Source organism: Dermacentor andersoni, chromosome 3, assembly GCF_023375885.2.
Source record: "Dermacentor andersoni chromosome 3, qqDerAnde1_hic_scaffold, whole genome shotgun sequence".
In the NCBI taxonomy this organism is placed as follows: Eukaryota; Metazoa; Arthropoda; class Arachnida; order Ixodida; family Ixodidae; genus Dermacentor; species Dermacentor andersoni.
Genome location: NC_092816.1, coordinates 27,033,933 through 27,060,335, shown reverse-complemented (window position 1 = coordinate 27,060,335; position 26,403 = coordinate 27,033,933). Strand labels below are relative to the sequence as shown.

Below are 26,403 nucleotides of genomic sequence, written 5' to 3'. Positions count from 1 at the left end.
GTTAATGTTCAGAAAATGCATTAACTGATATTTCATTGTTTGCGTGCCATAATTTGTTCTCATCTGCGATTTACTACGAGAGACGCGCCTCGACTAATCGTTTGCGGATGTGATATTACCTTGACAATAATAAATAATAACAGGCTTTAACGGTCACACAACTGACGTTGTTATAACGACTAAACGATATAAAATTTTTCAATAAAGGTTACTGGCATTCCAAATGAAGCAATTCGTGCTCCCAAATTTACGTCGTCGGGCGCACATCATTTTCCGGTTGTTGACAAGCGCTATAAACCGCTCAAAGGCAACTTTCTCTCTCTCTCTCTCTCCCTCTCTATCTGCATGCTCTATCTCACTCGTCCATATGCACTCGCCCCGCGGCAAAGTTTCATTGCAGGATAAAACATTTTCTTTGACGCCTTCAGACTCGTTTCAATGCGCAGTGAAAACGGCCAAGAGCGAGGCCGTTTTTCTCATTAACGTCTCGCATGCGGAAGCGGTGGGATCCCGCAGTGATGCACGAAATAATCTCGCCAGTTCTTCTTTTACGACGTCGTTCCCCCGGGCATACATTCACCAGTGTGCCACACCGGATCCAAAGTTTGGAACGAAAGCAAGGAAAGGAAAATAAGAGAGAGATAGTGAGAGAAAACGTAAGTAACAAAGAAAGAAAGTAAGAAAGAAAGAAAGAAAGAAAGAAAGAAAGAAAGAAAAAAAAAAGAAAGAAAGAAAGAAAGAAAGTTTGAAACAAGCCGCGCAGACTGGAAATTGAAAAAGGCGATGTTCCTGGGAGCAGCGCCTGAAACACAACGTTGCTGGAGCGTACAGGTGCATATCAATGGGAGATACACATGTGCGCAAGGAAGCGCGATGTGTGCACGCAGAAATTTCTGCTCCAGCGGCAAGACCACCGCGGCGAAAGAGAGAGAAAGGGAACGTCGTTTAGGCAAATGTATGGAACCGGGCCATGAGGCGGAAACGCTTGAAATTAGCCTTCTTTCCTTTCTTTTTTTGCCTAACTTTGAGCTCAAATCTGCGGAAAGAAATTTCAGAAGTTGCCCTGCGGCAACTACCGTCAACAGCTGCATCGCACGCGAGCGAACTCGAACGGCCGCAAGAAATGTGAGATGCGTATCGCTGTTTTGAGGCTGTAGCCTGCGGACTATATACGCGAACGTGCGTGTATGGGTGCGATGCCGCGCGATGCGTGCTTGTATTTCGTGCGTGCGCGTGTGTCTTGGGCTCATGTGTTTTGCGTGCATGTGTATACTGTGTACGTATTTGCAGTCGTATCCGTATGAAGGGCACCTTTCGGGCTGCAGGGTAATGCGAGTTACCGCGCAAGCGCGTAATTTGCACCGCAAGGTGGGTTTCACAACATTCCAGGTTCTTCGCGCTTGTAACAGGTCTTTACGTGTATAAACAAGGTTTCTCTTTCAAGTATACGGCAAGTTTGCTAAACTTGTGTTACTTCATGTATTATTTGTTTCACACAGTCTAGGCGCATCATTTTTATTTTAAGTTTCAGGAGGTCGTGCAAAACAGTCATATTCTACGAGTTTATCTTTCAGTGGTACAGCGTCCAAGCACCTAACTTCCCGGCGTGTCGGCAGTGCGACATTTCAAATAACCTTTAAATGTGAAGTTTCTTAGATATCTCTTTTTTTTAATTTTAGTGTTTCTATAAGCTAATGTTTAAGCCGCTGTTGAAAAAGCAGTTCCTGCGTTAAATGATTCTTAGTTATCGTCTCGACGTGCATTCTTGAAATTCCCGGCTCAGGATTACTCTCTGCGGCCAAAGCTGCTGCGTAGTGCAGCTCGATGGATCGGGTCAGGACAGAGTCTTTTTTTTTTCATTCAACTGTGAAACCTTGCGGGAAATTCGTACGGATTTTCCTGGTAGCTTCGCGCTAGCCTATGTGCACACCAGTATTTGCTCCTTTATCGTCTCGTTTAGCAGCAAATACAGAACGGGCTCCGTGTATATGTGGGTGCGATACGCTATTTGCAATAGGAGCAACCAGGACGCTGTGTTGTGGCATTGCTTTTTTAATGCAATTCTGCGGCAGGAGAAGTGGGACATAGATAAAGTGCGCAAGGGGTACCAGAAACAAAGTGTGCGCTTTGCTCTGCTTTTCGAGGTAGCAAAGCATGAGACCAAGTAAAAGAGAACACCGCGAGACAGAAGGCTCCGACGCAGCTTGTTCGCTCGGAAATGGGAATGAACGAGCACGGGAAGAAGTATAACGAGAATTAAATTATTTGATTGGCTATTCCCGAGAATCTAAAACAAAGGGCGGAAGGGAAGAGAGAAAAGTAGAAGGCAGGGAGGTTAACCAGAATAACGTCCGGTTGGCTACCCTACACCGGGGGAATGGGAAAGGGGAAAACAAAGATCACAGGGAGAGAGAGGAGGGAAGGAAAGAAGGAAATTGCGGCGAGTTCGCTGACGCGTGTGGTCTTACAGAAAATGCATTAAAAGTCACAGATGGTCGCACAAACCCGTCGTCCTTAAGAAACACAAAAGCGCCTTCACCGCTTTATGCGCCGACGGGCGATGGGGGAGTGGGCGGAAGCCCGAAGGCGCTAGATGAGATATGAGGAAAGATAGAGAGAGACATGAACGTGATTACGAAAAAGGTACCGTAGGAGTGATGCAAATTTCGAAAACTGAAAAGAAAGAAAGAAAGAAAGAAAGAAAGAAAGGGAAGAGAAAAAGTAAAGACAGAAGAAAGGTTCGTAGGACAGAAATATACTTCGAGATTGCCTTCCGAAAATTCGTTGTGTGTGCGTGAAACAAAATCTCGTGGTTTCATTAGGAAAAGGGAAAAGAGTGGCGAAGAAATGAGGGAGAAAATAAAGAAAACAGAGAGCTAGTTTTCTCGTCCGCTGGCTGGCACGGCAAAATTACTTTAAGCATATGACAATGGAAGCCGCACGGAATTCATCTTTCTTTGCTTGCCCTCAAATAAAGGACGAAGACGCGTGAGAAGCAGGCCCGGTAAAAAGAAAAGAAAAAAAAAGGAAAAGAAAAACCCTTGAACTTTGCAACTGGAGTAGCGGAATGCAATATGAAGTGCGCGCGTGCTATTTTAGCGCTGCCTTCGTCGTTCCTCTAAAGGTATGTGCTCCGCAAAGCACTCCGCTACGAAGTGCTTGCTTCGCGTCGGAGTGCGTAGGAAACGAGAGCGCGTGTGATCCGTGACTATAAACCGGTCAGAGTTCAGGGCCGCCATTTTGTAGCGATGCCTTATGCTTTATTCTATGCTATTCTTATCATCCACCACACACGGCCGCCTGATCCCATTGGTAATGTGGCAAGACCGTTGCTCTGAACACTGGCCAAGCGCGAAAAGCCTGAAAAAGCATAGAATCGGAAAAGGCATCGCTACAAAATATCGACCCAGGCCTGTACGTTTGCGCGAGTGAATAGAGGTGCAGTCCAATCTTTCTCCGTTGTGCGGTTATTGCTGCCACTGTTGTTCGCGACGACGATAACGATCACGTTGTTTTACTCATTTTCAATTTTAAATGCGTTCAAGTTTCAATGCTTACCCAACGAGGAAAACCGCCCGGCCGTCTTTTAAGACGATCGCTTTCAAGATAACGCCCGCAGTAGCGAGCAAATTCAGCTTTGCGCTGCTTGTCGCTTGAGCGGCGAGAACACAGCGCACGAAGCTATCAGCAGTCGGCGATCGCTTTCAAGATACGGCTCGCGCGGCCGTGCCATACGCAGCCGCCGCTGGAGTACCGGTTGATCACGGTTCATGATAGTTCGACGCGGATGGATGAGGTGCTAAATAGCAATAACGGCTTATAATGCGCACAGCAGGGCGCATGGCGCTTCCACCTGCACTGCTTTGCTTGCGTCACCAACTCACCTTGCGCCGCCGTCCGCAACAGTTCGTGTTGCTGCGGCGCTATCGTTTATACCGGTGGTATCAAGTTTCACAACATTGATAATGACACCCGGCTGCGGGGTGGTGAGCAAGTGGCTCAATGCTTACGCATACTTAGACAACTCTCAGAAGAGTTACTGCGTGAATATTTTCTGTTTTGTTCTTTTGTTTCGGCATTGTCAAACAGAAACAAGCACCCTCAATATGTAATGCCCCCGGGCCCTTAAGGCGAAAATGAATGAAATTAAATATAATGTTGAGGAGAATGACCTTCTACTTCTTTGATCTAGGTGGTTTCCCATTCCACCAGGTTCGTTCTTTCAACTCCTCTCGTGCATTTAAATCTTAAAGTACTTTTATGCCATAAGATAACATTATTCGAACTAGAAAGCTCGTTTAGTTTGTGCATAAAGCAAATGCGCGTATGCAATAACGCATCGGTGCTGTCAAGGCTAAAGCGCGCGTAGATCAACTGATGCCTTAAATATAGAGATGAGTGCAGATAGAAATTACCAACCCTGATCGGAGATATCGGCGAGCTTTTAATCGATTAACTTCACGAATATTCGGTTGTTGTGTCGATTGTTGCGTCGCACTTGCGTTGGTTGTGCCACACTTGTGGAGACGGCAAGTCTTCCTGTCGTCCACACAAGTTTCCTTTAACTTCGAGTCCCCTTTAACGTGGGATCATCAGATGCAGAAGATACATTCCTTCGTCATTTGTTTGTCCACCGTTCACCAATTCAAGCTTTTATCTCTCTGTGAACATCTGTATTTGGATGTACGCGCCTAATGTTTTTTTAAAGACAATGCTCTTCTTTGGGAGCTACCACCACTTTTCCGTATCGGGTATGTCTCAAGCTTATTTCGAGGGCCGATACCGAACGGATATAGTGCTGTTTAAAAACGAGGGCCAATATGTGCTACTAGGTACGTATGCTACTAAATATTCGGAACGTCGCGGCGATCTGTGATCCCAGAGGCGCATACCCAGTAGCACATATCAGCCCACATTTTTAAGCTATTTAAAATGATTAACACAATCATTATATGTCAGAACACGGGTCAATCCTCCCGTAGATAGCGCAGAAACAAAACCCAGGGAGTCCGACGCCCCTTCTGCAACCCCCGCGCGATGGGTGACGCGATAAAGTGTGGTGCGCTGTGAATCCGTCCCATTCTAACCCCCGACTTACTCAGGAAGACATTGTCTTTGCTCGACATCAAGTATAGTTTGAATGGCCTTTAAACTTTTACTTTAACTAATTCTTCCGAAATAACCAATCAGTTGTACGTTAGTCACCGCTAGCGTTGTGTAGCCTACTTTCCGTCATTACGCTTTTCGTGCTGAAGATTTAGCATGCAGCACACCTTAATCAGATAGCCTGGAGGTTACCTCCAGTTGCTGAAGGTGTGCAGGGCGGTAGCTTTAGAAAGCGGGAACCTCGTTTGCCCGCATACTCTGTGAGGGGCCTGCAAATTGCTTAATGTTAAATTCTCGCTAATTACGCAATTAGAACGCTGCGTCCCATATATGTTTGTTTTCTCAGAGTCAGGTGCGTATGAGTAAGGGTGGTGCTAAATTCAAACAAGTGAAACGCGCGAGACCGTCCTAATTTCATTGAAGAAAAGAAAGGAATATGCACTAACTTGAACGAGACCGAGCAAGGAAGTGATGATTTTGAGCAGCGGCTGTGCTCATTAGACAAAAGTGCACGTTTCTCTTTCTTTTTTTTCTTTTTACTAATATATTCAAGCAGGTGCCCTTTATGCTAACGAGCAATTACAAGAAACGGGGGCGTTAATTTAAAGCACTTCCTGATTTCTTCGCTAAAGACTGCCCGTTCCCCGGGAAAAGAAAGAATCAAAGCCCACGGTAAAGAAGGAAGGAAAGAGAAGAAAGGGCAAGAGAAAGCGAAATAGCTTATTTAAGGTTTAACTGTACCGTGTCTCGCCATACTTCCAGACACTTCAAGAAATGTGCAGTCTATACGAGAAATAGAGGAGAAAAAAACCAAGCAAGAATACTAGCTCTGAAGAAAAAAACATTTTTTTTCGTAAATTTTAACATGACACTGCTCATTAGATCTGATTTTCATTCACAAGATGTCCTTTCGATAGAATTAAGACGGTTGACAGTCAATTGAAATATTGCCCATATTATTAGCGAAGACGGCTTATCAATATGGTAAGCAGCACGTAGGAACCCAACGTTTTCCTCATTCCGCCTCTCTTAATTCAATCAATCAATCAATCATTTTATTTCCTTAAAGAAGGAGGAGTACAGGACTAAAAGCTTGGACAGCTTGACGAGGTCCCGACCCCTTGTAAGTTGGCATAACAGCAAGATGACAGCCAGTCATACACATGAAATGAAAAAAAGCATCACAATGTAACGGGTAATACAGAGTGAAACAAGACGGCAAGAAATAATCAACACTCATAAATAACAGTGGGGAACAAAATTAGGAGAATAAGAAGGCATGGTCTAGTCTTGCAAATAAATAAGTTGACAAAAACGTTTAATGCGAGAGTTTCGGTTTCTGGAGTGATCAAACTTTTGTCGGTCTAATAGGTTTAAAAGCGAAGGTAATGTATGAGATAAAGATTGCACAATTAAGTTTTATTATCATGCGCCGAATCTCTTAAAATATGTTCTGGCGTTTTAATTGTCAAAACCACGACCTGATTATGAGGCACGCCTTAGTGGGGTGGCTCCGTAATTATTTTGACCGCCTGGGTTTCTTTCTTTCACGTGCACCTGTAAATCTAAATACAGGAACAGTTTTTTTGCATTCCGCCCCCATCAAAATGCAGCCGCCGCGGTCGAACCCGCGACATCGAACGCAACAGCGCAACGCCATAGCTACTGCGTGTGCTACCACGCCGGGCAACATTTTTAGAACAAAGCGCTAGATAGCCACCTGAAAGCTTTTCGGCTGTGCCAGCATGTCGTGTCGTAATGTGTCCGGTTCTCTTTTGAAGCCAAGCCCCGTTCGTGGCAGACCCTCTCTGACTTTACTGACCTTGGCTACTGGGTGCTACTGAACTGTCTTTCCGAATAGCCCATACTCAAAAAAAATTTTTTTTTTAAAAATCCCGCCTGCATTCCACGCTGTGAAATTCGGTGTACAGCGAAGCTGCTGCCGATGTTAGACGACGTTAGGCAGGCACCGCCACCGCAAGCGACGTACGTCTCGCGCGCGCGCACGTATGCGGAAGTGCGGCATGCTCCCTCAGTCTTCGAGGCCCTCCGCAGAGTGCAAGTACCTTATTGAATTAAGTGGATGTTTTCAAAAATTGGATCAGGAAAATTTGTGAAGTACGGCTCACGCACAAGCTGCAGACGTGATGGCTTCGGATTGTTATTCGAATATACGAGGTAACATAATTGTATTATGCGGAAGCTCCAAGACAAAGCCCTTTTCCATTTGCCGTTTGAGGTCTGTCTGAGTGTCCGCGGCCACTGGATGGCGGTACGGCAGTTTTCGCGCGTGCCAGTTTCTTTTACGCCAAAGACGCGAGAATGAAATGGGTGAATTCCTAGCATTTGGGGAGGGGGGGGGGGAGGGGGTTTAACCGCTTCACGAGAGCTTCGCTTCGCATAGATTCCAAAATGTGCGTCGTATTTTTCGTTCCTTTCTATTTCTTTTTTTGTAGTTTGACAGTAATTATTTATGCCAGGTGGACTTCTCAACTGACTGGTTGTTTTGAACATGTACACCGCGCCTGAAGTAGTTCCTGTTGTTAAAATGGTGTGCGGTGATACGGCGGGAAGTTCACATAAGTGGAGACAGCGAAACGCACCAGAACAGCCAAACCATTTATTCTTTATTAGTGCTGCCGCTCTTTGATAAGGCTCGAGAGGCAAAAAAAAAAAAAGGAATTGATATTTTCAACGCATAGAAATATTTTTGTCTTACAAATAATAAATATCTAATTATCAAAAAATATCAGTGTCATAATTTAATAACGTGGTCGCAATCCATGTCTTTTGGTGTGTTGTTCTTGAAGCGTTTAACTAAATAAATAAATAAATAAATAAATAAATAAATAAAGAGTGCCCCTCCGCTCAAAGTGCTTATAAGGGCGGTGTAAGACAATGGAAGAACGCCAGTTCGAAAGTTAAAAAAAGCACTAAGGACGGGAACATGAGGCGCCTTCTCTCAGGGGGATCAGGGAAGAGGCGCCGGCCGTCGAAATCCAGAGGCATTACCTTTGTGAACAAGGCACTCTTTCCGGTTGTCCACATGGGCAGTTTTTTTTTCCTTTCTTTTGTTGTTTTTGTTCTAGAACAGCGCTGGTCAGCGTATCTGTTCTATATGCCACTTCATCATTATGCATGCTTTTTTAAAGCCGAATCAACAATTTTTCGTCAAACTCGGCACCGCGTTCTCCTAACGCCCACAAGCATTGCCCGGCATTTCTGATTGCCAAATCTACGTAGATGCATGCGATAGAGATTGTTCGCCAACAATAGATTACATTATCTCTCCCTCTGAATTTTTTTTCTATACCGGCGTTCGTTTTGACTTGCTTTCATACTGGCGCATCATCTTACCTTCTGCGACTCGCTTACATACGTAGCTCATTTTCTCTATGTTTGGAAAACTTTCATTCGATCTTTGATGTAGCAGCGGGAAGGGATATCAATATGGCATTGACCCTAAAGTTTTCCCGTGATTGCTCCACCATGCGGGAGCGGCGCGCTTTGGGGCAACGGCAGCTCCGACTCCTGTTTGCTTCATGTAATTACCCCGTCTCTGTAGTTCTGCAAAGTTTTACAGGATGTTTCTGTTTTTGTCAGTAGCCATTGGACAGGCCGTCATTTGTCGTAGAAGCTCGCTTTGCGTCAATATTTGTTCGAGAAATTCCCCGCTATACGAAGCCGAGGGCGTATACTTACGTCTCGCGCTGCTTTGACGGTCGTTCCTCCGAAAATGCGTTGCGTTTGAACGCTGCCGGTCGAGGTTATAGGACAAGAACAATTTCCTTGGCTGTGGTCAGTGCTTGCACTGCGCCATTGTTTTCAGAGCGGCTTGCGGTCTTTTCACTGAACCAACGTAATCAAAAAAGTTCGCTTTGTATGTGAGTGGGGTATGTTCTCTTAAAGCGGACGCCCGGTCAGTCTTCCGCAATTGATTGCAATTGAAATAGTTCCTGTAAGCATAAGCACTATCTTGTTTTCTTAAGCATAGACGACTGCCTATTGCGAGCTAGGTGATTTCCTTATGAGTATATTATTTCTTTATCAGAGAGTGAGATGAAGGGGGTCAGCTTGCTACCACGCATTTGTGAAGCACTGCATCAGTCTAGACTGGCGTAGTGTTTATCTTTGGCGTCGCATTTAAATGTTCGAGGCCGCGTCGCAGACGTTAATCGATTCTAGCTGACTTCAATGGATGGATGGATCGATGCATGCATGGTTGCGCCACCAAGCTCTTGTACCAAACTTTCTGAACCCCTACTGGGAACTTTGTTTTTGCGCGCCTCCGTCGTTTCTCGTTCGCTTACTTCCACCAATCTTCAAATCGCCTCTTACTAATCTCTATTGCGGACATGTTTACTTTCCCCCAGCTCTCGCTAAGCCCAATTGGTTCAATGAGGCCAGAGGTGCCTAAATCAACCATTGGGAGGTAGCTTCAAATTCCAATGAAATATGCTCCATTGTTTCCCTAGCTTTACCGCATCTCGCTTTATAAGTTCGTGTCCTAAAGCATCCTGATCTCGCTTCGAAAAGTAATGAGCTTCCCTTTGAATTATCATAAATTGTTTTTTTCCTGATTTCCATTTTTCCTCTTAAGTAGTTACTCGTAGAAGCTAGGTTTATTTTCCATTTCCGCCACCCATGAGATTACCTCAGCCACTCTGACTTTCCGCTTGACGTTCTTTGTTGTCATGTTGCTCACCATAACGGTCGCATACTTGCTGGTAAGCTTCCTAGTTCTTTTCCTCCACTGTGAATCAATGTTTTTCCTGTACACATACCTCAACACTCTCACAGCCCATTTACTTTCTTCCAATAGTCGTCCCATAGTCGTTCTTCATAATCAATTTTACTCTGAGCTTCCCTCACTTCAAAACTTTTCCAGCCTATATCACCCTGCACAGCTTCATTTGTAGTCTTTCCGTGAGCGCCAACTGCAAGGCGTCCCACTGACCTTTAGTTGACATCGATTCCTGATTGCACGCCTGACTTGAAGCAAACAACCGCATTTCTAAATGTAAGTCCTGAAACCATTACGCCTTTCCACATACCGCGGAGCACCTCGTACCTATTGTATCGCCATAGCTCTCTGTGTTTCATTATGGCCTCATTTCTCTTCCACTTTGCTGTTATTGATTTTCCTGTGTTTCCATATATCTATTGAATTCGTTTATCCATAGACCAAATTATTTACATTCTTTCACCCGAAGTATTTCCTGGCCCTGAATTGACAGTGTGTTCACTGTTTTCATTGAATACCACAACACCTGATTTTTAACGCCAAACTTCATACCATGAATTCATGCCTTCCTGTCCACGGATATTAGCCAGACGTTGCATATCACTTTGCTTGTTCCCTAGCAACACAAAGTCGTCCGCATAAAGCAAACCTGGAAGCCGCAGCTCTACAACTGTACCCGCCTGGTGGTATGAGAGATTAAACTCGATATTACTTCCCTCTAGTGCCCTTTCCATCCTTACCATGTACATCATAAACAGCAGTGGGGATAAAGGGCACCCCTGCCTCCGTCCCTTGTTGATATTAACTCTCGCCTCGCTCCTGTAATAACTAAAAAAGCCGCATATAACGGTCTCCTTTCTGCTCTGGATATTTAAATACACCTAGTGAAAACAAATAAGCTATCATTCATACGCCTACAGATTCTGAAGCCATTCTGAAGTTCTCCAAATATGCCATCAACAAAAGCAGTAGGAGCGCGCCCTTACAGTGTTCATCTGCTATTTCCTAGTGTTTTACTAAAGCTCTTGTGGCACTTCGGGCGCACGCAAGAATAGTATAGCAAGAAACATGGTTTCTATCAATCTCGTGAAGTTTGAAACGTCAAAGTTCCTTTTTTTTCTACATGACCTTGCATACATGACTTGACTGCAGCTCCCGACATGCGCCCAGCTCGTTCGAAGGGAAGAAAAAAAACACAGATAGCTTAGCTAAGCTATCTCATTATTATTAGCATATTACTACGGGAGGACAACAAAACGCACAAAAACATTCACATCTTTTATTCTTTATTAGTGCTACCCGTTTTTTAATAAGGCTCGAGAGGCGAGGCAAAAGGATTAATGGAACTAAACTTCTTTAGCATCGCAGCTGAAATCCCTGCACTGACTGCAAGCAAAACGTAGTCCGAAATTGCAGCAGTAGTTACGCACACAATAGGTGAGCGTAGAAGTCCTTAGGTGTCCCCACTGTCGATGCTTTTCTCGGCTTCCTCTCGGTATCGCGGCTTTGCAGTAACGGTATACACTGTACACAGAACGTTTTAACAGAGTGTTTCACGCCAAAAGTACCGACGAGCTACGTTGTGCGCCGTGACTCAGGGTTCCGAATGAATTATTCTTCGCCTCCTCGCGCTTCTAAATGTGCTCCCTCATCTCGACGCACAGAAGACGTAAAGCGAAGCTTTGTTTACTCCTTCCCTAACTTTGCGGGAGCTGCATATTGCCGAATGGAGAACTTGAGCCCATTATATATATGTGCCATCGGGTTGGCGTCCGCACAGACAACAGCTTGGGACATCGGGTATGTGCCATCGGGTATATGTGTCCGCTTTCGGCTAATTACCCCGCATGGATATGTGCCACTGTGGCACAAAGGGTATAGAGGCCATAAATACATTGATAGAGGTGCCATACTTCTATGTGTCATACAGCTCTCATCAGCATTCTTCCCTTGACACGCGTCGTGCATCACCTTCGTCTCCACGAATCAAACAGCTAGCAGCTAGAGGTGACGAGTCCTTGCGCGTTTCATCCACTGCCGCTGCTACCTCCCTAACTCAAACGAGCTTTACGTCTCTTAGATTCCAGTGTTGCCTTGGATGTGCGCATGTTTGCGTCCCGCTACCCTTACGAAAACGCCGTCGTCGAGCTCGACTGAACAGTGCAAGGCATTTGCGGATTTTCGAAACTTTCAAATAACGAATTGAATAGTGTCCTATTCTATTCGGTCTTCAAACCGAAGAGTCATGATATATATATATATATATATATATATATATATATATATATATATATATATATATATATATATATATATATATATATATATATATATATTGTATAGACATACGAACTTAAGAACTTCCGCATAAGTTCAGACTACGTCGTTTCGCTGCAGTCTGCACAGCGATCATTCGCGCTCTGAAGAGTCATGTGCATCATGTGCATGCGAAGAAACTATTTGTTTGCTCTTGATTCTCCATTTGCGCTTTTAATAAGCGCTTCATAACGTGCTATGTAATGGTAGAAGCTTGCGAACTTTAAATCTTCTGGTATGTGAACATTGTTTCATATTAATTGTGACAACGGCTGTTCATTATTCAAAAACTATTCGAAAAGTATTGGATATTCGGTTCGATTCGACTCAGTTATCAGGCTGTTTGATTCGTATTCGATTCGGTTTCAAAAAATCACTATTCGCACACACACACACAAGCGCATCCATGGCTCGCAGTTTCGTTTATAGAGCAGCAGCATTTTATGCCGTCAGGATAAGAAGAGATGAAACGCTCAAGTCTCTGGCACTAAGACTTGGTTCGTCTTGTCATGTAGGGGACAGAAAAAAAAAAAGAATGAGAGAGTGAAAAAAAAAAGAACATTCGAGCGCTCACGCTGGCTCTCCTGGCAGAATCGAGAGCGCGGCACGTTTCCGGCCTTGATTGGCGCTAACAAGCATCCACCCCGCCGTGCTTTTGTGCGAAAGACGAGGATCGTCGGAGCGAGATTTGGGGGCAATGAAAACGGAGAGGAGGCTGCACGAATCGGAATACGCGCGGTGAGGGGGAGGAGGAGGAGAAGAAGAGCGGGGCCTCGGCTAGAATCAACCGTGTCACGTACGCTGGTTACAAGCAGCATTTTCGTAGAGAGATGCAGAAGTCTCTCGGGCGTCGCTTCTTCGGAATAGATGCAGGATGCTCGAGGGAGGCTGTCTTGTGTCCCGCCGTTCAAGATATTGCCATTTTCGAAGGGGACAGCAGCAGTCGCTTGTGTTTCTTTACAGCGAAGCTGTTAGCCACTAGCTGGTCGGAATATTCCGGGGGCGTCCTCACGAAAAAAAGAAGAAAAAAAACTTCAGCGATTGAAGAGAAAAGTGCCTGCATTCTTTGGCATCACGCATACAACATACAACGCATCATTCGTTTCAATAAAGAACAAGCACAAAACAACCACTCAAACCACATCATTGATGATAAGGCGCACCTGATAACAATGCGAAGCACGTAGCGCTCCCCGCATGCGTTTCCCGGTAAAGATAACTGTTGCGCAAGCTGCCGCGTCGACGGCAGCTTGTGGCGTGGAGAATGACGTCACTAGCCTTTCATATGTAAAAGAGCCAGATTAGCAACTGATTTCATTGTTGTTGAAGGAACGCTATGGCTAAACAACGCACAGTTAGGAAGCGAGGTGAACATACAGCAACATATCGATTCTCTAGGCATACGCTATCCATACCTTTAAAAATAATTGTTCGTTGGCTACCTCCTTCTCTTTAAAAAATATAATAAACATTGTACTGTGTATATATTTAAATATATTGTGTTCGTGCATTGTGTTCACACTGAAATTTTAAAAAGAAACGTTGGAGACAGAAAATACGAATGAGGTAGCCGCCGCTGGTGGCTTCTAGTGAGCATGTCCTCTTAGTGTCAGGATTTGCAAAAAGAAAGCGAAAGTCGCAATTAAAAGCTGTGCACGTCTAAAAGGTAGAGGCAACTCAAAAGAAACGTCGAATGATGTGGGTAACAGAAATCCGGTAATCACATGTTATGGAGGGGGGAGGGGTAGGCTTCAGCATCGCTGAGAGGATGGGCTCTGCTCCCATAGGAAAACTCCGGTGGGGGCTGAGGCCCCGGAGCGCCCCGCTGTCGGCGCCTATGCCTTTGTGCACGCTATGTTCTCGCCGCTCTTGCGTTGGAGCGGTAGACCGCACAAAGGTCACCTCGCTCGCTGCTGCTGCCACGCTTGCTCACACCGGTGTTTTGGCAGCCAGTGTCCACGCTCACCGAATGTGATGTGCTCATGTTCGTTTGTGCGCGCTGACACTACGCTTTTTAATTCAATTAGTAAGCGAATGTTTCCAAGTTTATACGGCCGATAGAACTACTATCCTTACTACGTATAGCTGCCTACTCATTTGCTATCGCAGTCGACGCTTCGCCTTTCGGGCGAAACTGCCACTCTTTACGCCGACGATGTATGAGATTATACTCTGAACTTTGTGACCGTACGTGGTGTCTGTCATAGCTCCTGCATATATAACCCCATCAGTATATCAAATTTCTCAGATGTATGTGATTTTGCACCGAAGTGAAGAAAGTGCTGGGACGCAGGATCTTCGACAGGAGAAACACTTTGTAAGTTGTTACGGGGGCCTAACAAGAGGATCGTCAGCCTGGAGACAAAGTTTCGATAAGAGGGAGTGTCTTCTGCTCGACGAAGACCTTGTCGAAACGTTGGCTCCACGCTGGCTTCTAGATTCACGTTACCAGCGTAACTATAAACAGGATGCTAATAGAAGACCCAGACACTGCGAACGCCGGTATCCTGGTCGTCGCTTTGTGAGCCCTCTAAGTTTACGGTGGTAACATGAGTCAAGAAGCCAGGAACCGACAGCATTACTTCCAGGCGTGCGATTTTCTTGTTCTGCCTCTGTTCATCAGTTCAAGTCTCCATCGTCCTTGTGAGTTCCCTGTCTTGTTTGGCAAGGGCAGAAGACTCCCGTTAATTCTGCCATGGTTGGTTTGATTTTTCGCCTAATATGAACGTACTGAAATGTCCCGGCGAGAAACCATATATTGCTATGGAAAGAAAGCTTTAGTTCGAATGGGGGGCGAAAGTATGGCCGCTTCGATTTATTCGACGCCCACCTGTGCTGCCTCACGCGCGCTGCGGTACTAAAAGAAATTCCGTAGACGGCGCTACGGCTTGCCTGTGTGGCGATGGTGACGGCAGCAACCTGCCCTGCAGTAGTGATGATGACTTGCGCTGTGCCCCAGGCGGCATCTCTTTCGAGGATTTTTTTTTTTTTTTTTAAGCGCTGATGACAGTGTTCCGAGCTGCGGCCCACTGACCAACGATGACATGTATATGTACTGTAATATTGTATTGAATCATTCTGTCAGCGACGACAGACTGCTTGAAACAATAAAAAGGATTTCAGTTAATTCATTTGCCACCGTTTATTAATTCTACCTTTCGGAGATTTCGACAAAATCCTGCGGTCCCGCGAGGCTCGATGTAACGGGAGGTGTCTATACAGGGTGTTCCACGTAGTTCTTTTTCTTTCTTTCTTTCTTTCTTTCTTTCTTTCTTTCTTTCTTTCTTTCTTTCTTTCTTACACACACACATACATTTCATTATAGAAGATCCGGGCAACCTGTATCCGCGCGATACGGTAAAGCAATGTGGTAGCGCAATATGGTAGCGCATGAGCGCAGTCACGTAGTTTTATTTATTATTTCCCGGGCTTTCTTTAAACGCCTGAAAAAATCGCCACGCAGCCTGTACGTTGCCACAAAAAAAAAATGGATCGGTCGTTTTCTAATGCCCTCTACAACGTAACGAAACGCACTTGGCCCTAGAGTGAATAATAAATAAGTTGCATAATTGACCTTAGTTATTAATTAATTGAGCGCAATATAAAGAAATACCCCAAGGAACGCCACATGACGGCAAACCATATGTCGTTGGTTCCATTCAGTTGCGGTTAAACTACTTCTTTAAAAATCCTTGAAAAGGAAACACACCCGAGGAGTTATGTCTCAAGTAACGCTGCTACTGTAGATGCTGCATAAATACCGATCAGGCGTTCCCTTTTACAGTTGGCCACCCTGTGGTCTCTTGCTATTGCAGCCTTATCGCAGACCCTCAAAGGCGTTTTGCGCTGCTAACGTCACGCTCCTCTTGCTCTTTGCCCGCAGTCACTGCTACTGGTGGCTCCACCGGACGAGCTTGGAACGGGCGCTCACTGTCACGTGCGTGCTGCTGCTCGTGGTCACCGCGGTGCTTCTCGTCGTCCACCTCATAGCCGCGTCGTCAGGTAAGCGCGAGTCACCTCCGCGACGCGATGTCGTAGTATTGATAGCCAAACGTAAAAACGCTGGTGCATGTTCGGCAGACTAAAAGAAAAAAAATTGAATTTGGTATACTCGTGGTCTAATGAGAGGTACTAGACCCATCATGTGAGGTGTCCTTGCGATTCCTTCGAGGCTAGGCCATCTGTACCGCGACACCGTTCCCTCTAGGTGCGCACCAGAGAAGCAGGGCCTACAAACCAGAACTAACTAACTAACTAACTAACTAACTAACTAACTAACTAACTAACTAACTAACTAACTAACTAACTAACTAACTAACTAACTAACTAACTAACTAACTAACTAACTAACTCGGTGATTAATTAATGAATTATTTAAATAATTAATAACCAGATCAGTTATTAAGGCGACATCTAAGTCGTCAACTAAATAACTAAATCACTGACCACTTAGCTAATTGCATAATTAACTCACTGGTGTACTAATCAACGAATAACAATTTGACTAATTAATTGCCCACTGATTAACACCTAACTAAATCATTAATTAGCTGATTAGCGAATCAAGTTAACCCTTCACCAGTTAAAGCTCATCACCTAGCTGACTGCCTAACTAATTAAATACCTAATTAAATAACTAACTAAATAACTAACCAACTAAGCAAGCCACCAATTAAAACTATGTCACCTAGCTGACTGACTGATTGACTCAATCATGCGCATGTACGCATGCTCAAAACGTACATCCGATGTCTTAACGCGCTCCTTTTGACGACGTAATATACACAAGTCTTTATTTTAGAATTCCAACTCCTGAAGTGCGTCGTCACGCATATTATCAAAACAAAGTCGACGCTGGCTAAGCTGTGAAGCTATACCCTTACTTACAGAATATGTATGCCTGCAAAAGGTTTTACAGTACAGGCGACCGAGTTTGTTTTATCATCATTCGTAGGAGCCAAATTGAATTCCATTGACTCGACATCGCAATGCAGCAGCTGTCTTTGCTACAGGTTTCATTATGAAACTGTAGCAGCATGCGTTCCTTTCATCCTATATTCTGAAACGGATTAATGTGGAGACGATCAAATTGCGTGCCGTTGCCATGGCAGCCATCGGAGAAGCGCGCCTTCTTTTACAGTATTCTGTCATCATTTTCGAGCGATGCCGTTTTGTGCTTTAGTTCCGGCGCTTGTGTTACGAATTTCTCATTGAAGTAATCTCGTGTTCGCAGCGTGATTAATGTTTCAGTACCGGGGTCGTGTCTTGTAGGGGTTATATTATTTTGCATTCTTCTCAGAGTTTTAATCATGAGCTCGCACGGAGCCGTGCCCTCGCTATTGTCTTGGTCGCTATTGTCTTGAAAGAAATGCAACTTCTATATCGTATCGATATAGAAGTTGCATATATATATATATATCGGGGCTACGTCAGAACAGAGACCGGGAACTTCCCTCGATCGTAGTATTTCTGCTGTGGGTTTATTTAATGCCGCTTTACTGCTCTTCAGCCACGACTTGGCCTCTAGTCGAAAACTTGTAAGTGAATAAATGACGGCACGCTGAAACAAGGGCACGGTTTCGTTTCGCACAACTTTCCTCAGACAATTTGCGTTCAGTGTAAAAAGCGACAGATACGAAAGCTAAAAATAACGAGAAAAAAAGGAACAAGAAGAAAGAGAAAGAAGAAAGACAAAGAAGAAAGAAAAAAGAAACGAAACAGGTAACAGAAAAGGCGTTCCAATCACAGGCGTTCACACAGGCCAGTCGATCTCAATAAGCGCAGTGGCGCTTGTACGGTCTTCTGGTGCGATGTTAAGTCGCGTCGATGTTTCAGAATCCTTTCTTCCGACAGAGGCTGGTCGTCCAACTGGTTCAGCACGACGGAACGCGATTGTCTCTGCACATTGCAGTGCCAGCACTGGCAAAGAACGTGAATTGTTTCCGCGTCACCGCAATCGCCACACGCTGCGGTGTCGGACATCGCCATGCGTAACGCGTGGGCATTGGTAAACGCGACGCCCAACCATAGCCCACACGAAAGGGTCGCGGCTCTTCGGGGAAGTCTGGGTGGAAGTCGGAGGCTTATAAGGTTGGATCCAGGGTGTATAAACGGGCGCGCATAAAACGTGTTTCGTTTCACTCAAATGTGGCGCATTGGCGTGAAAGTAGGCAGAGAATCCTTGCAGCATCTGTCCTAGACAGCGGGATCGATAGGCGGTTGTCTTCTGCATCAGCCGAACGAGCAGCTTGATCGGCACGATCATTGCCGGTGATACCACAGTGACTTGGTAGTTACTGAAAAATTATTTCATGTCCTTTCTCAGTCAGGTGGTGTATGGCCTGTGTGATTTGAAATACCAACTATTCATTCAGATCACACCGCAAGGCTGACAATAAACACTGTAGTGCCGACTTCTAGTCGCAGAAAATGTACCATTTGCATGTTGGTTCGTCATTAATAAATTGTAGCGCGACTCGAACCGCTGCGAGTTCTGCTGCCGTCGACGTTGTCAAGTGAGATGTTTTCAACTTCCGATAGAGAGAAGGCACACGTGTTGGTTACAGGGTCACGCAAGCTCGTATTGCACATTAACTCTAAATGAATATGATCTGTCAAGTTTCTGTAGCTTTATTTCATCCTCGTTCTTTTCGCATTAGTAGATTGCATTACTTTCTGTTTTATGAGTTCCTAAAAAAGCGACAACCACGCTAGTTCGTCCCCCTCCTGTCCAAGAATAAGAAATAAGAAAATGAAGAAACAAAAATAGTTATGAGAATGGTGACACAGGCTACTGTTATGCAACTATTTGCTAGATAAAGTTGATTCACCAAGTTGTTTGGCGCTTGTAGTTGAGAGGTTCTAGCCACACACAGCGTAACCTCTGGCGCGGAATCATCGATATGGTATAACGTGAAAACCTTCTGAGCCTAGTCAGAAACGTCTCGGTCGCTCGGTCGGTCGATCGATTGATTCGGGTCGGGCCAGGTCGGGTCAAGTCGGGTTGGGTCGGGTCGTGTTGTGTTGGTCGGTCGCGACGTCTAATAGCCCGTATATTGCTCACTCGTTCTCTCTCTAAATCACTTCCTTTCTCAGTTACTGATTTTCTCAGTCCGTTCGTTTAAGCTAAATCCCCCTGAAAGACTAAGTCACTAATTCATTCCGCGGACGATCCTGATACTGCTGATCTGCAACGAACCATGTCGCGAGCAGTTTCGCGAGGGAGCCCGGCTTCGCATAGGTTCGCATAGACCGCTATGCTTGCTGTGCGAGAACTAAAATAAACGAAGCAACACACCACTCTGAGAAAGGATCTTATGCAGTTGTGTGGCGCTTTCTTCAGTGCAACGCACACCCGAAATGTCGGCCGCCTGACCGAGGAGCTGCTTGTACCCGTCTTATGTACCACTCAGTATCCTGTGGCGGGGATAGAACCCCGCACTTTCTTCGGCCACGCCGGGAGCCCTGCCCACTGCGCCACCCACAGTCGCAGTTTCTGGCTCCTCGCGGCCAGCATCAGTTCTTTCCTAAATGCAACGAAATACCCGACTTCTGTCACCGCTCCTATTGTCCACTCCTAGCGGGTTGACTTCGTCCTGCTTTAGCCGTCAAGATCGTCATCATTGTCGCTCCCATCGTCTTTATCACTACCACCAGCATCCGTCATCCGTTTCCTCATCGGGACACCTTGCACTACGATGTGCGCCGCACCTCTCTCGCGAACAACAAGAGCTTCCCCGAGCAGATTCTGGCGCTAAAGACTTTTTGGGCCCGCTGCTTCGCCGGCGCCAATGGCGAAGAGGATGGCCCGAGAGAGCACCTCGATGGCGCGAGCGCTGCAGGCAATAAATAAGTTCTTGTCTAACGCTCCACAAGCCACGTATTTTTCTTGAGAATTCGATGGCTTCGTTCAGGTCTCAGAATTGAGAAGTCCAATGTTTTGCTGCAGTCTTCATCTAACACCAGGGCATTAGCTTTACTTTATCACCTTGATAAACAGGCAAGTTTGTTTTGGCCAAGGCTGTGCTATACATTGCGCGAAAATCGAATCGTGGCTTCATTGAACACTTCATGCTTCGGAAGGAGGAGGTTTGTTGGTGCCATTGTTTAATGAATCAACATAAACAAGTGTCTGCCTTTTATATTGATATGTTCATGGGTGTATAGCGCTGTGTTCTGTGGGTTTCTGACCCCATGACGTGGTTTCTTTTCATTTTCTTACATATACTTTTTATATTGTTGTTTCCGTTATGCGAACAGGAGTAGCCGTCACCGTTATAAAGTGACTACGTCTCTTTCTTTTAGTTTCATTTCAAAAAAAGAAGAAAGAAACAAACAAGAAGCGAGAGTTGAGCGCAGCGCCCCCAGCTTTCCCTTACCTGCAAAGGGTGCAGCGCCGCAAGCATACCTATTTTGAGGCAAAGAAAACTTCACGGAAGTTTTGCAGTCGCTTTTGCAGGTGAACCTAACAGATGCTCGAAACAACATCTCGCTAATGGAGAAAAGGGTGCAGGTCGTGGACAGAAACCACTTCAAAATAAAGAGCCCATCGTCCTACGTGGGCGAACTAAAAACTGCGACACGCAGGTAACTTTCCTAGACTTTAATCCCGGGCGCGACCCCGTTCCCGATTGAATGGACCTTCTTTGAAATATACCAGGCTTGCTTCCAGCAGGTAAACCCGCGCATTGAAGCTTGCGTGGGTGCGCCTAACGAGATTGAAGCTTGGGGGAAAGAAAATTATCGCTGCTTCGTGCGCCTGTTTGGGACTCAGTGTGTAGTGCGTGGTATAACTTGTCCGCGCCTTTTGTGCCTGTACATGTGCTTCAGTGTGTCTCGGACTATATCGGGGTCCTGCGCACTCTGTTTACCTAATTCTGCCTTGATTTTCCAAAATTTGTGACGTTTCTTATCTCATTACATTATTTTTACGTCAGTACTATGCCAAAAGTGCCAAAAGAAGTCGCCATAACCACTATAAGGTGGCTAAAGCATCATCATCATCATCATTAATTTTATTCTTAAGGGCCCCTTTCGCGGTTTCACATAAAAAAAAGGGGGGGGGGGGGTTTAAAGACCAATAGATACATTGAAACATGGTTACAACACTTGGACACAAGCTAGACATATTATGACACTCGAAAAGTAAAGAGGAGCACAGTCTTTTGTATTCATTTCAATAGAGAAAATAAGATGTCATTTTGAAGAAGCTTTAGCTGAAGAGGTGCACATCACTGGAGCCTGGTCAAAGGGCTTCGAGGCAAGTACAGCATGCGTTGCCCCGAGATTTGAGTGGAAAATAAATGAGCCTGACACGATCCTTCAGCGATACTTGCCTTGCGGTGCAGCTCATCAGCGAACACAACGAATCAGTCCCTAGCTTCCGTTACACGACGTTATTTTCTTCAAAATACACCGGAACACTGGAAAACAGAGAGCAACAACACGCGCAAGAATCGGTAAAGACGTTCAGGATGATCAAAGAAAGGCTTATAAGTCACGCAAAAGAAGGAATATGACACTGCGGCCTTGGATATTTCTACATAAAAAGAAAGACCTGAAAACAACGCTTTAAGTTCTGGATTGAAGTAACCCTCCTGAAAATTCCTGAGTATGCTGCTGTTCTTTATTTCCATTGCCACTACTCTTTTTATTGACTTTTTATTCTGGCGCCCTTTCAAGAGGCTACTTTACCGGCCCCAGGGATGTTTCAGTTCCTCCTTACAAGGACTCAGTACATCTTGTTTAAGAACGTGCTCGACCTGAAAAGTACGCTCACTTTACAAAACGGACTCTTTCGATAGGCTGTCTTCGAGTTTATCGTCTTTCCGGAGATTTCGTGTCACGCACTCAGAAGTTTCATTCAGCGAGTCGTTTTGCTTTCTGAAGAGGAAAACGGGATCCGCGCAGTTGCGATGCATCCTCGAAGCATCGTGGGTCGATAAGCTTGCTTTCCAAAACTTGTGTCACCTCTTGTTTGTGTTTTCCAGAAACGTTAAAGCAAAGCATCCTTCCGTGAATAAGGCACATCCTTTTGAAGGCTATTTCTAGTTCATGTCATCCTGTGACTCTTGCAAGCCCATCGCGTAAATGTTCCGCTCCCCTATTCTGTAGTTTATGGCGTGTGCCGTGTGCTCACTTAAGTTTTCCTTGTTGCAAGATATCGAGTCGCGTAGATATTGCACGATAAATAACATAGAAAGAGCATGTTTAAAGATAACCAAAGGAGATTATGATCAAGAACAGATTTCTTTTCGATAAGGAACAGTTGGTTGATTTGGCAAAAAGAAGAATAAAAAGGCAAATTAACAGAGGTAACAGTGATGAATGTCATAGTTGGAAAAAAATGATATGGCTGACGTAACGCCAGTCCTCTAAGTTTTTACCATTCCGTCGAATCAAGGTAATAAAACATGTATTGGAAGGAACTCTCCCTCCTCCGTAAGTTGCGAAAGTACTGGTAGTTATGACAGGTTGATAAGACAATCTGGTTTGTCTCCGCCGCATCTAGCAAATAAATTTAGACGTATTCCTTGAACAACCAGAATAATGAGCGCAGAAAAATAAAACGGAACATGAACGAAAGTGTCGACATCATTTTATATTGTTGGCTTTCAGCGTTCGAACCCATGTAGCGGCGATTTAAAAATAGGGGGACCGCATATTTCAGCGATTTGTCGTGCTCTAACTCATTTGCTGCGACAGCAGACTTTTTCAAGTGAATACGTATTCTGTTCGTGCTTGCATAGATGTCCCTCAAGTAATTACGCTCACCCACTACAGTGGGTGAGCGTAATTCACAAGAAGCCAGCGATTATAGGGTGGTTGCTTGAGTACGGGAAGAAGGAGGGGGGAGGAAGCGGTCGAAGAATAATGTATTAAATATAGCAGAAATTTCAGAAAGAAATATATATACATACACATACATGCATACACACGCTCTTCTAAGCTCTCCCATCCCCTCTCTACCTCGACCGCGTGACCGGCTTCCCACACTTCACACATTCAAACTTGCGTTCCACTTTAACACTACTCATGTTAACGCATTTAAAAATAGAACTACGCAGTGCTGTCGTTGCGACTTCGTTGTTGCCGGTGACGCCGTCAATGCGTTCTAAGTTGTTTTCCGTCAATGACCTGATTCTCGGCGCGTTCTTCATTATGGAGGATGTTGTGTGACATGTTTCAGCCCAATCACCACCATCGTAATGTGCGCCTCAGTTGCTCCGTCGATGCTGTTTTCAAGAGCACGAGGACGAAGAATCACGAGCCATCACACCGAAATCTTGTCGACAACAACTTTCATGTCCTTGCGCACAACGTGGTATTCTCGTCTACTACAGACGCATGCACAGACGTCATGGCTCAAAGATTCCGTGTGGACCGCAAAGCTTTGCACTAATTGCCAAGAGCACTGTTGTCAGTATTCGGAAAAGGCACATGTGTGACAGACATGCATAGACTCCTAGATAACACAAAATTAATTTTGCGTGAAACTGTATTATGCGTGCAATGCAGCTCAAGAACAGCCGCAAGGGTGAATGTTTCTTTTTTTTTTTTTTTTTTTGCATGCAGGTGTCTGTCTGCCTGAATATGATGTGCCTCTTCGTATAGTGCTTTGACTACTTTTGCGTCCGTCTTCCCTGTATTAAAGGGGGAAAAATGTTGCGCGATAGCGCACTGGTTAGCGCACATGGCTCTCAAGTGAACATTTGCCAGTTATGATGGTTGTGGAAGGTTTTTATTCTCCTTGTGTCAGTTGTGAAGCGCGGGATGAGTAGACGACGTGATGACAGCAGTCGTCGTCAGCGTAACGGAATGGACAGACGGATGGACAAGATGAACACGGTCTTGAGCACTTAACTGCGGTCACAGTAAAATACGTGCCATCACAAACTGGTTCGTTGGAACAGCATATAATCTGCTGTGCCGTAACGGAAACAGAAAGATCAGCAGTTCATCTGGAGGCCAGAGAGAGAGCGAGAGAGAGATATGCCTATTTTATTTAAAATCAATAATAGAGGCACGTAAGACTGCATCTTCACCTAACAGCGCGTTTAGGTGAATGTTATTTAATATGGTGATGATGCCTGATAAGGCCCATCTCCAACCTCAATTCTCTTCTGGCGCTCGAAATGGCCCTGAACTGTTTGAATACAAACAAGAATTTTGAATACAAAACAAGAAAATTATATTTCTTTAGTTCACTCCAACCAATAAATCAACCAGACTAACTTGTTGATGGCGTGCTCTGAGAACATTGTATCTTTTGTGCTAGTGTATAGTATGTTTTTTTCTTTTTTCAGACGAACCTCGGTGGGACCTACCGCCGCCTTTAACCAGGAATACCTGCTACAGTCCAGAATGCATCCGAGCGGGTGAGTTCATAAAACATTGTTGATAAACAGTAAAGAAAGAAATCAAGCAGGCATACAAACAAACAGAAAGCCGCAATAAGCGCACGACAGCCACGAAAAAAAAAAACTTAAAAGAAACTCCTCCCCGCGGAGCAGAATAAAACTAGAGCTTAACGAACGTTGACTTTCGGCAAACTGAGCCGGAAATAAATTTCCGGCGAGAGCAAGTTGCTGCTGCAAGATGAAAGTTAAATACCGTCCTGTTTATCATTTCAGCTTATGTCATTGAAAACCACGCATGTGTGGGCTTTAAGTGCATGCCATTTTCAACCTTTCCCACATTTTTCTCTCATCCTCCTCTGTTGGCAGCTACTCTCGGGGACGGCGTTTTTAGCCAATATCAAAGTGTCTACAACTAAGGGCACTATAACGCAAAACTATTCAAATATGTTTTTATTCCATTCACCTGACGTCAAATTTGCGTAACCGCCGGCGCAAGCATCGGGCGGTCACCCTCAGGGTTGTCTGAACTGACCAATCAAACTCTTTCCTCGTTTATAGGAGGTCACTTTTGTTTGCTTTAAAAACGAATAACACTGCCTATACTGAGCGGCTTGTCTTATCTAATTGGCTGACCAAAGGTGAGAAGGACGCTCAAGTGGAGAGGGAATTGATGGGGCCGAGCCAGTGCATTGAAAGTCGATAATCGGATTAAAAGGGTCGTGCCGGCGTCTGTGATTGGTCCGCTTTCCCTTACTTAGTTTGCGGTGGCTGGTGGAAAATCGCTGCGGCATGCAACGGTAGGTTAAGAATGCCGCTAAACCGGATCCTCAGCAAGGAAGAGTTGGCAGAGCGATGTTGTAAACGTGCCGAAAGTGCTCGTAAGCGTTACACTGCCACGTAAGAAGTTTTATTGTACGCAAACAAATCCATGCTCTCCGGCAGGGGCGAGGAGCGAGTGCCGGAGCGATCGGCGGCAGCCTTCTTTTATTCCTTTCGGAACGGGGCAGCCTGCGGCTATTCAGAAGTAAATTCAGTTTTGTTCGGCATATTCATGCATCTTTAACGCGTACATGTCACTTTGACGCGGCGAGTTTTCGCGGTTTTGTGACGTCGCGTGACAGGCAGGTGAAGCGGGTGCAGCACGAAAGCTTTTGGCCAATTCGACCTCTTTTGGCAAAAGACGTCGAATCAGAAATAACTGTTTTTCTTTTGTTCGGTCCAATCGTGCATAATCAGTGTGTACGCGTCATATTAGATGGGCAGCTATCGCGGTTTTCGTGACGTCGCGTGACAGACAGGTGAAGTGGGGTGGTCCAAGAAAGTTTTTGGCCAATCGCGGAGGGCTAATTGCAGAATTGGAATAGAAATGTTTGCTTTACGTTATAGCGCCCTAAGTGTCGTCCTGCGCAACTTGTGTAACAGTTGTGCGCCACTGTGGTGCCTTCAGCTGAAAGGACTTCTTGTTGGGCTAGTTGGTAGCTGTTCATTATAAAATATGAAGACGCCAAATAAACGGACACACACAAGAGGAGAGAGGCGCCCTGTCCCGTTCTCTCCTCTTATGTGTGCCCGTTTATTTGGCGTCTTCATATTTTATAATGAACTCGCCTTCTTGCCATGAACTTGCCTTCAGCTGAATAGATTAAGTTCGACTACACGAATCTTGTTTTGTGCCATCGCTGTGCGCTCAATGTCTTTGGTTGCCTAAACTTTTCTTGCGTTCTTCGCGGCTCAGTCGCTCGTACAAGCAAGCTACGAGAGTTAATTAGTAACCCCTCTACGGGAGCCAACCACGCGTGACCCAGCTTAATTTCTCTTCTTTCTCTCGCTCTCGCTGCTACCGTAACTCTCTACCTCTTCCGCACAGTAGTACGCCTC

General features: G+C 45.2%; 1 protein-coding gene across 1 annotated transcript in view; it reads left to right on the top strand.

The window, feature by feature from the left end:
* Window positions 1-26,403, top strand: part of LOC126518555 (neprilysin-1-like) — an 86,718-nt gene that overhangs the window by 19,294 nt on the left and 41,021 nt on the right. The window contains exons 2-3 of the mRNA XM_050168336.3: window positions 16,050-16,168; window positions 24,472-24,543. Of these exons, the coding sequence (XP_050024293.2) occupies window positions 16,050-16,168; window positions 24,472-24,543 (191 nt within the window). The remainder of the gene's footprint in view (window positions 1-16,049; window positions 16,169-24,471; window positions 24,544-26,403) is intronic.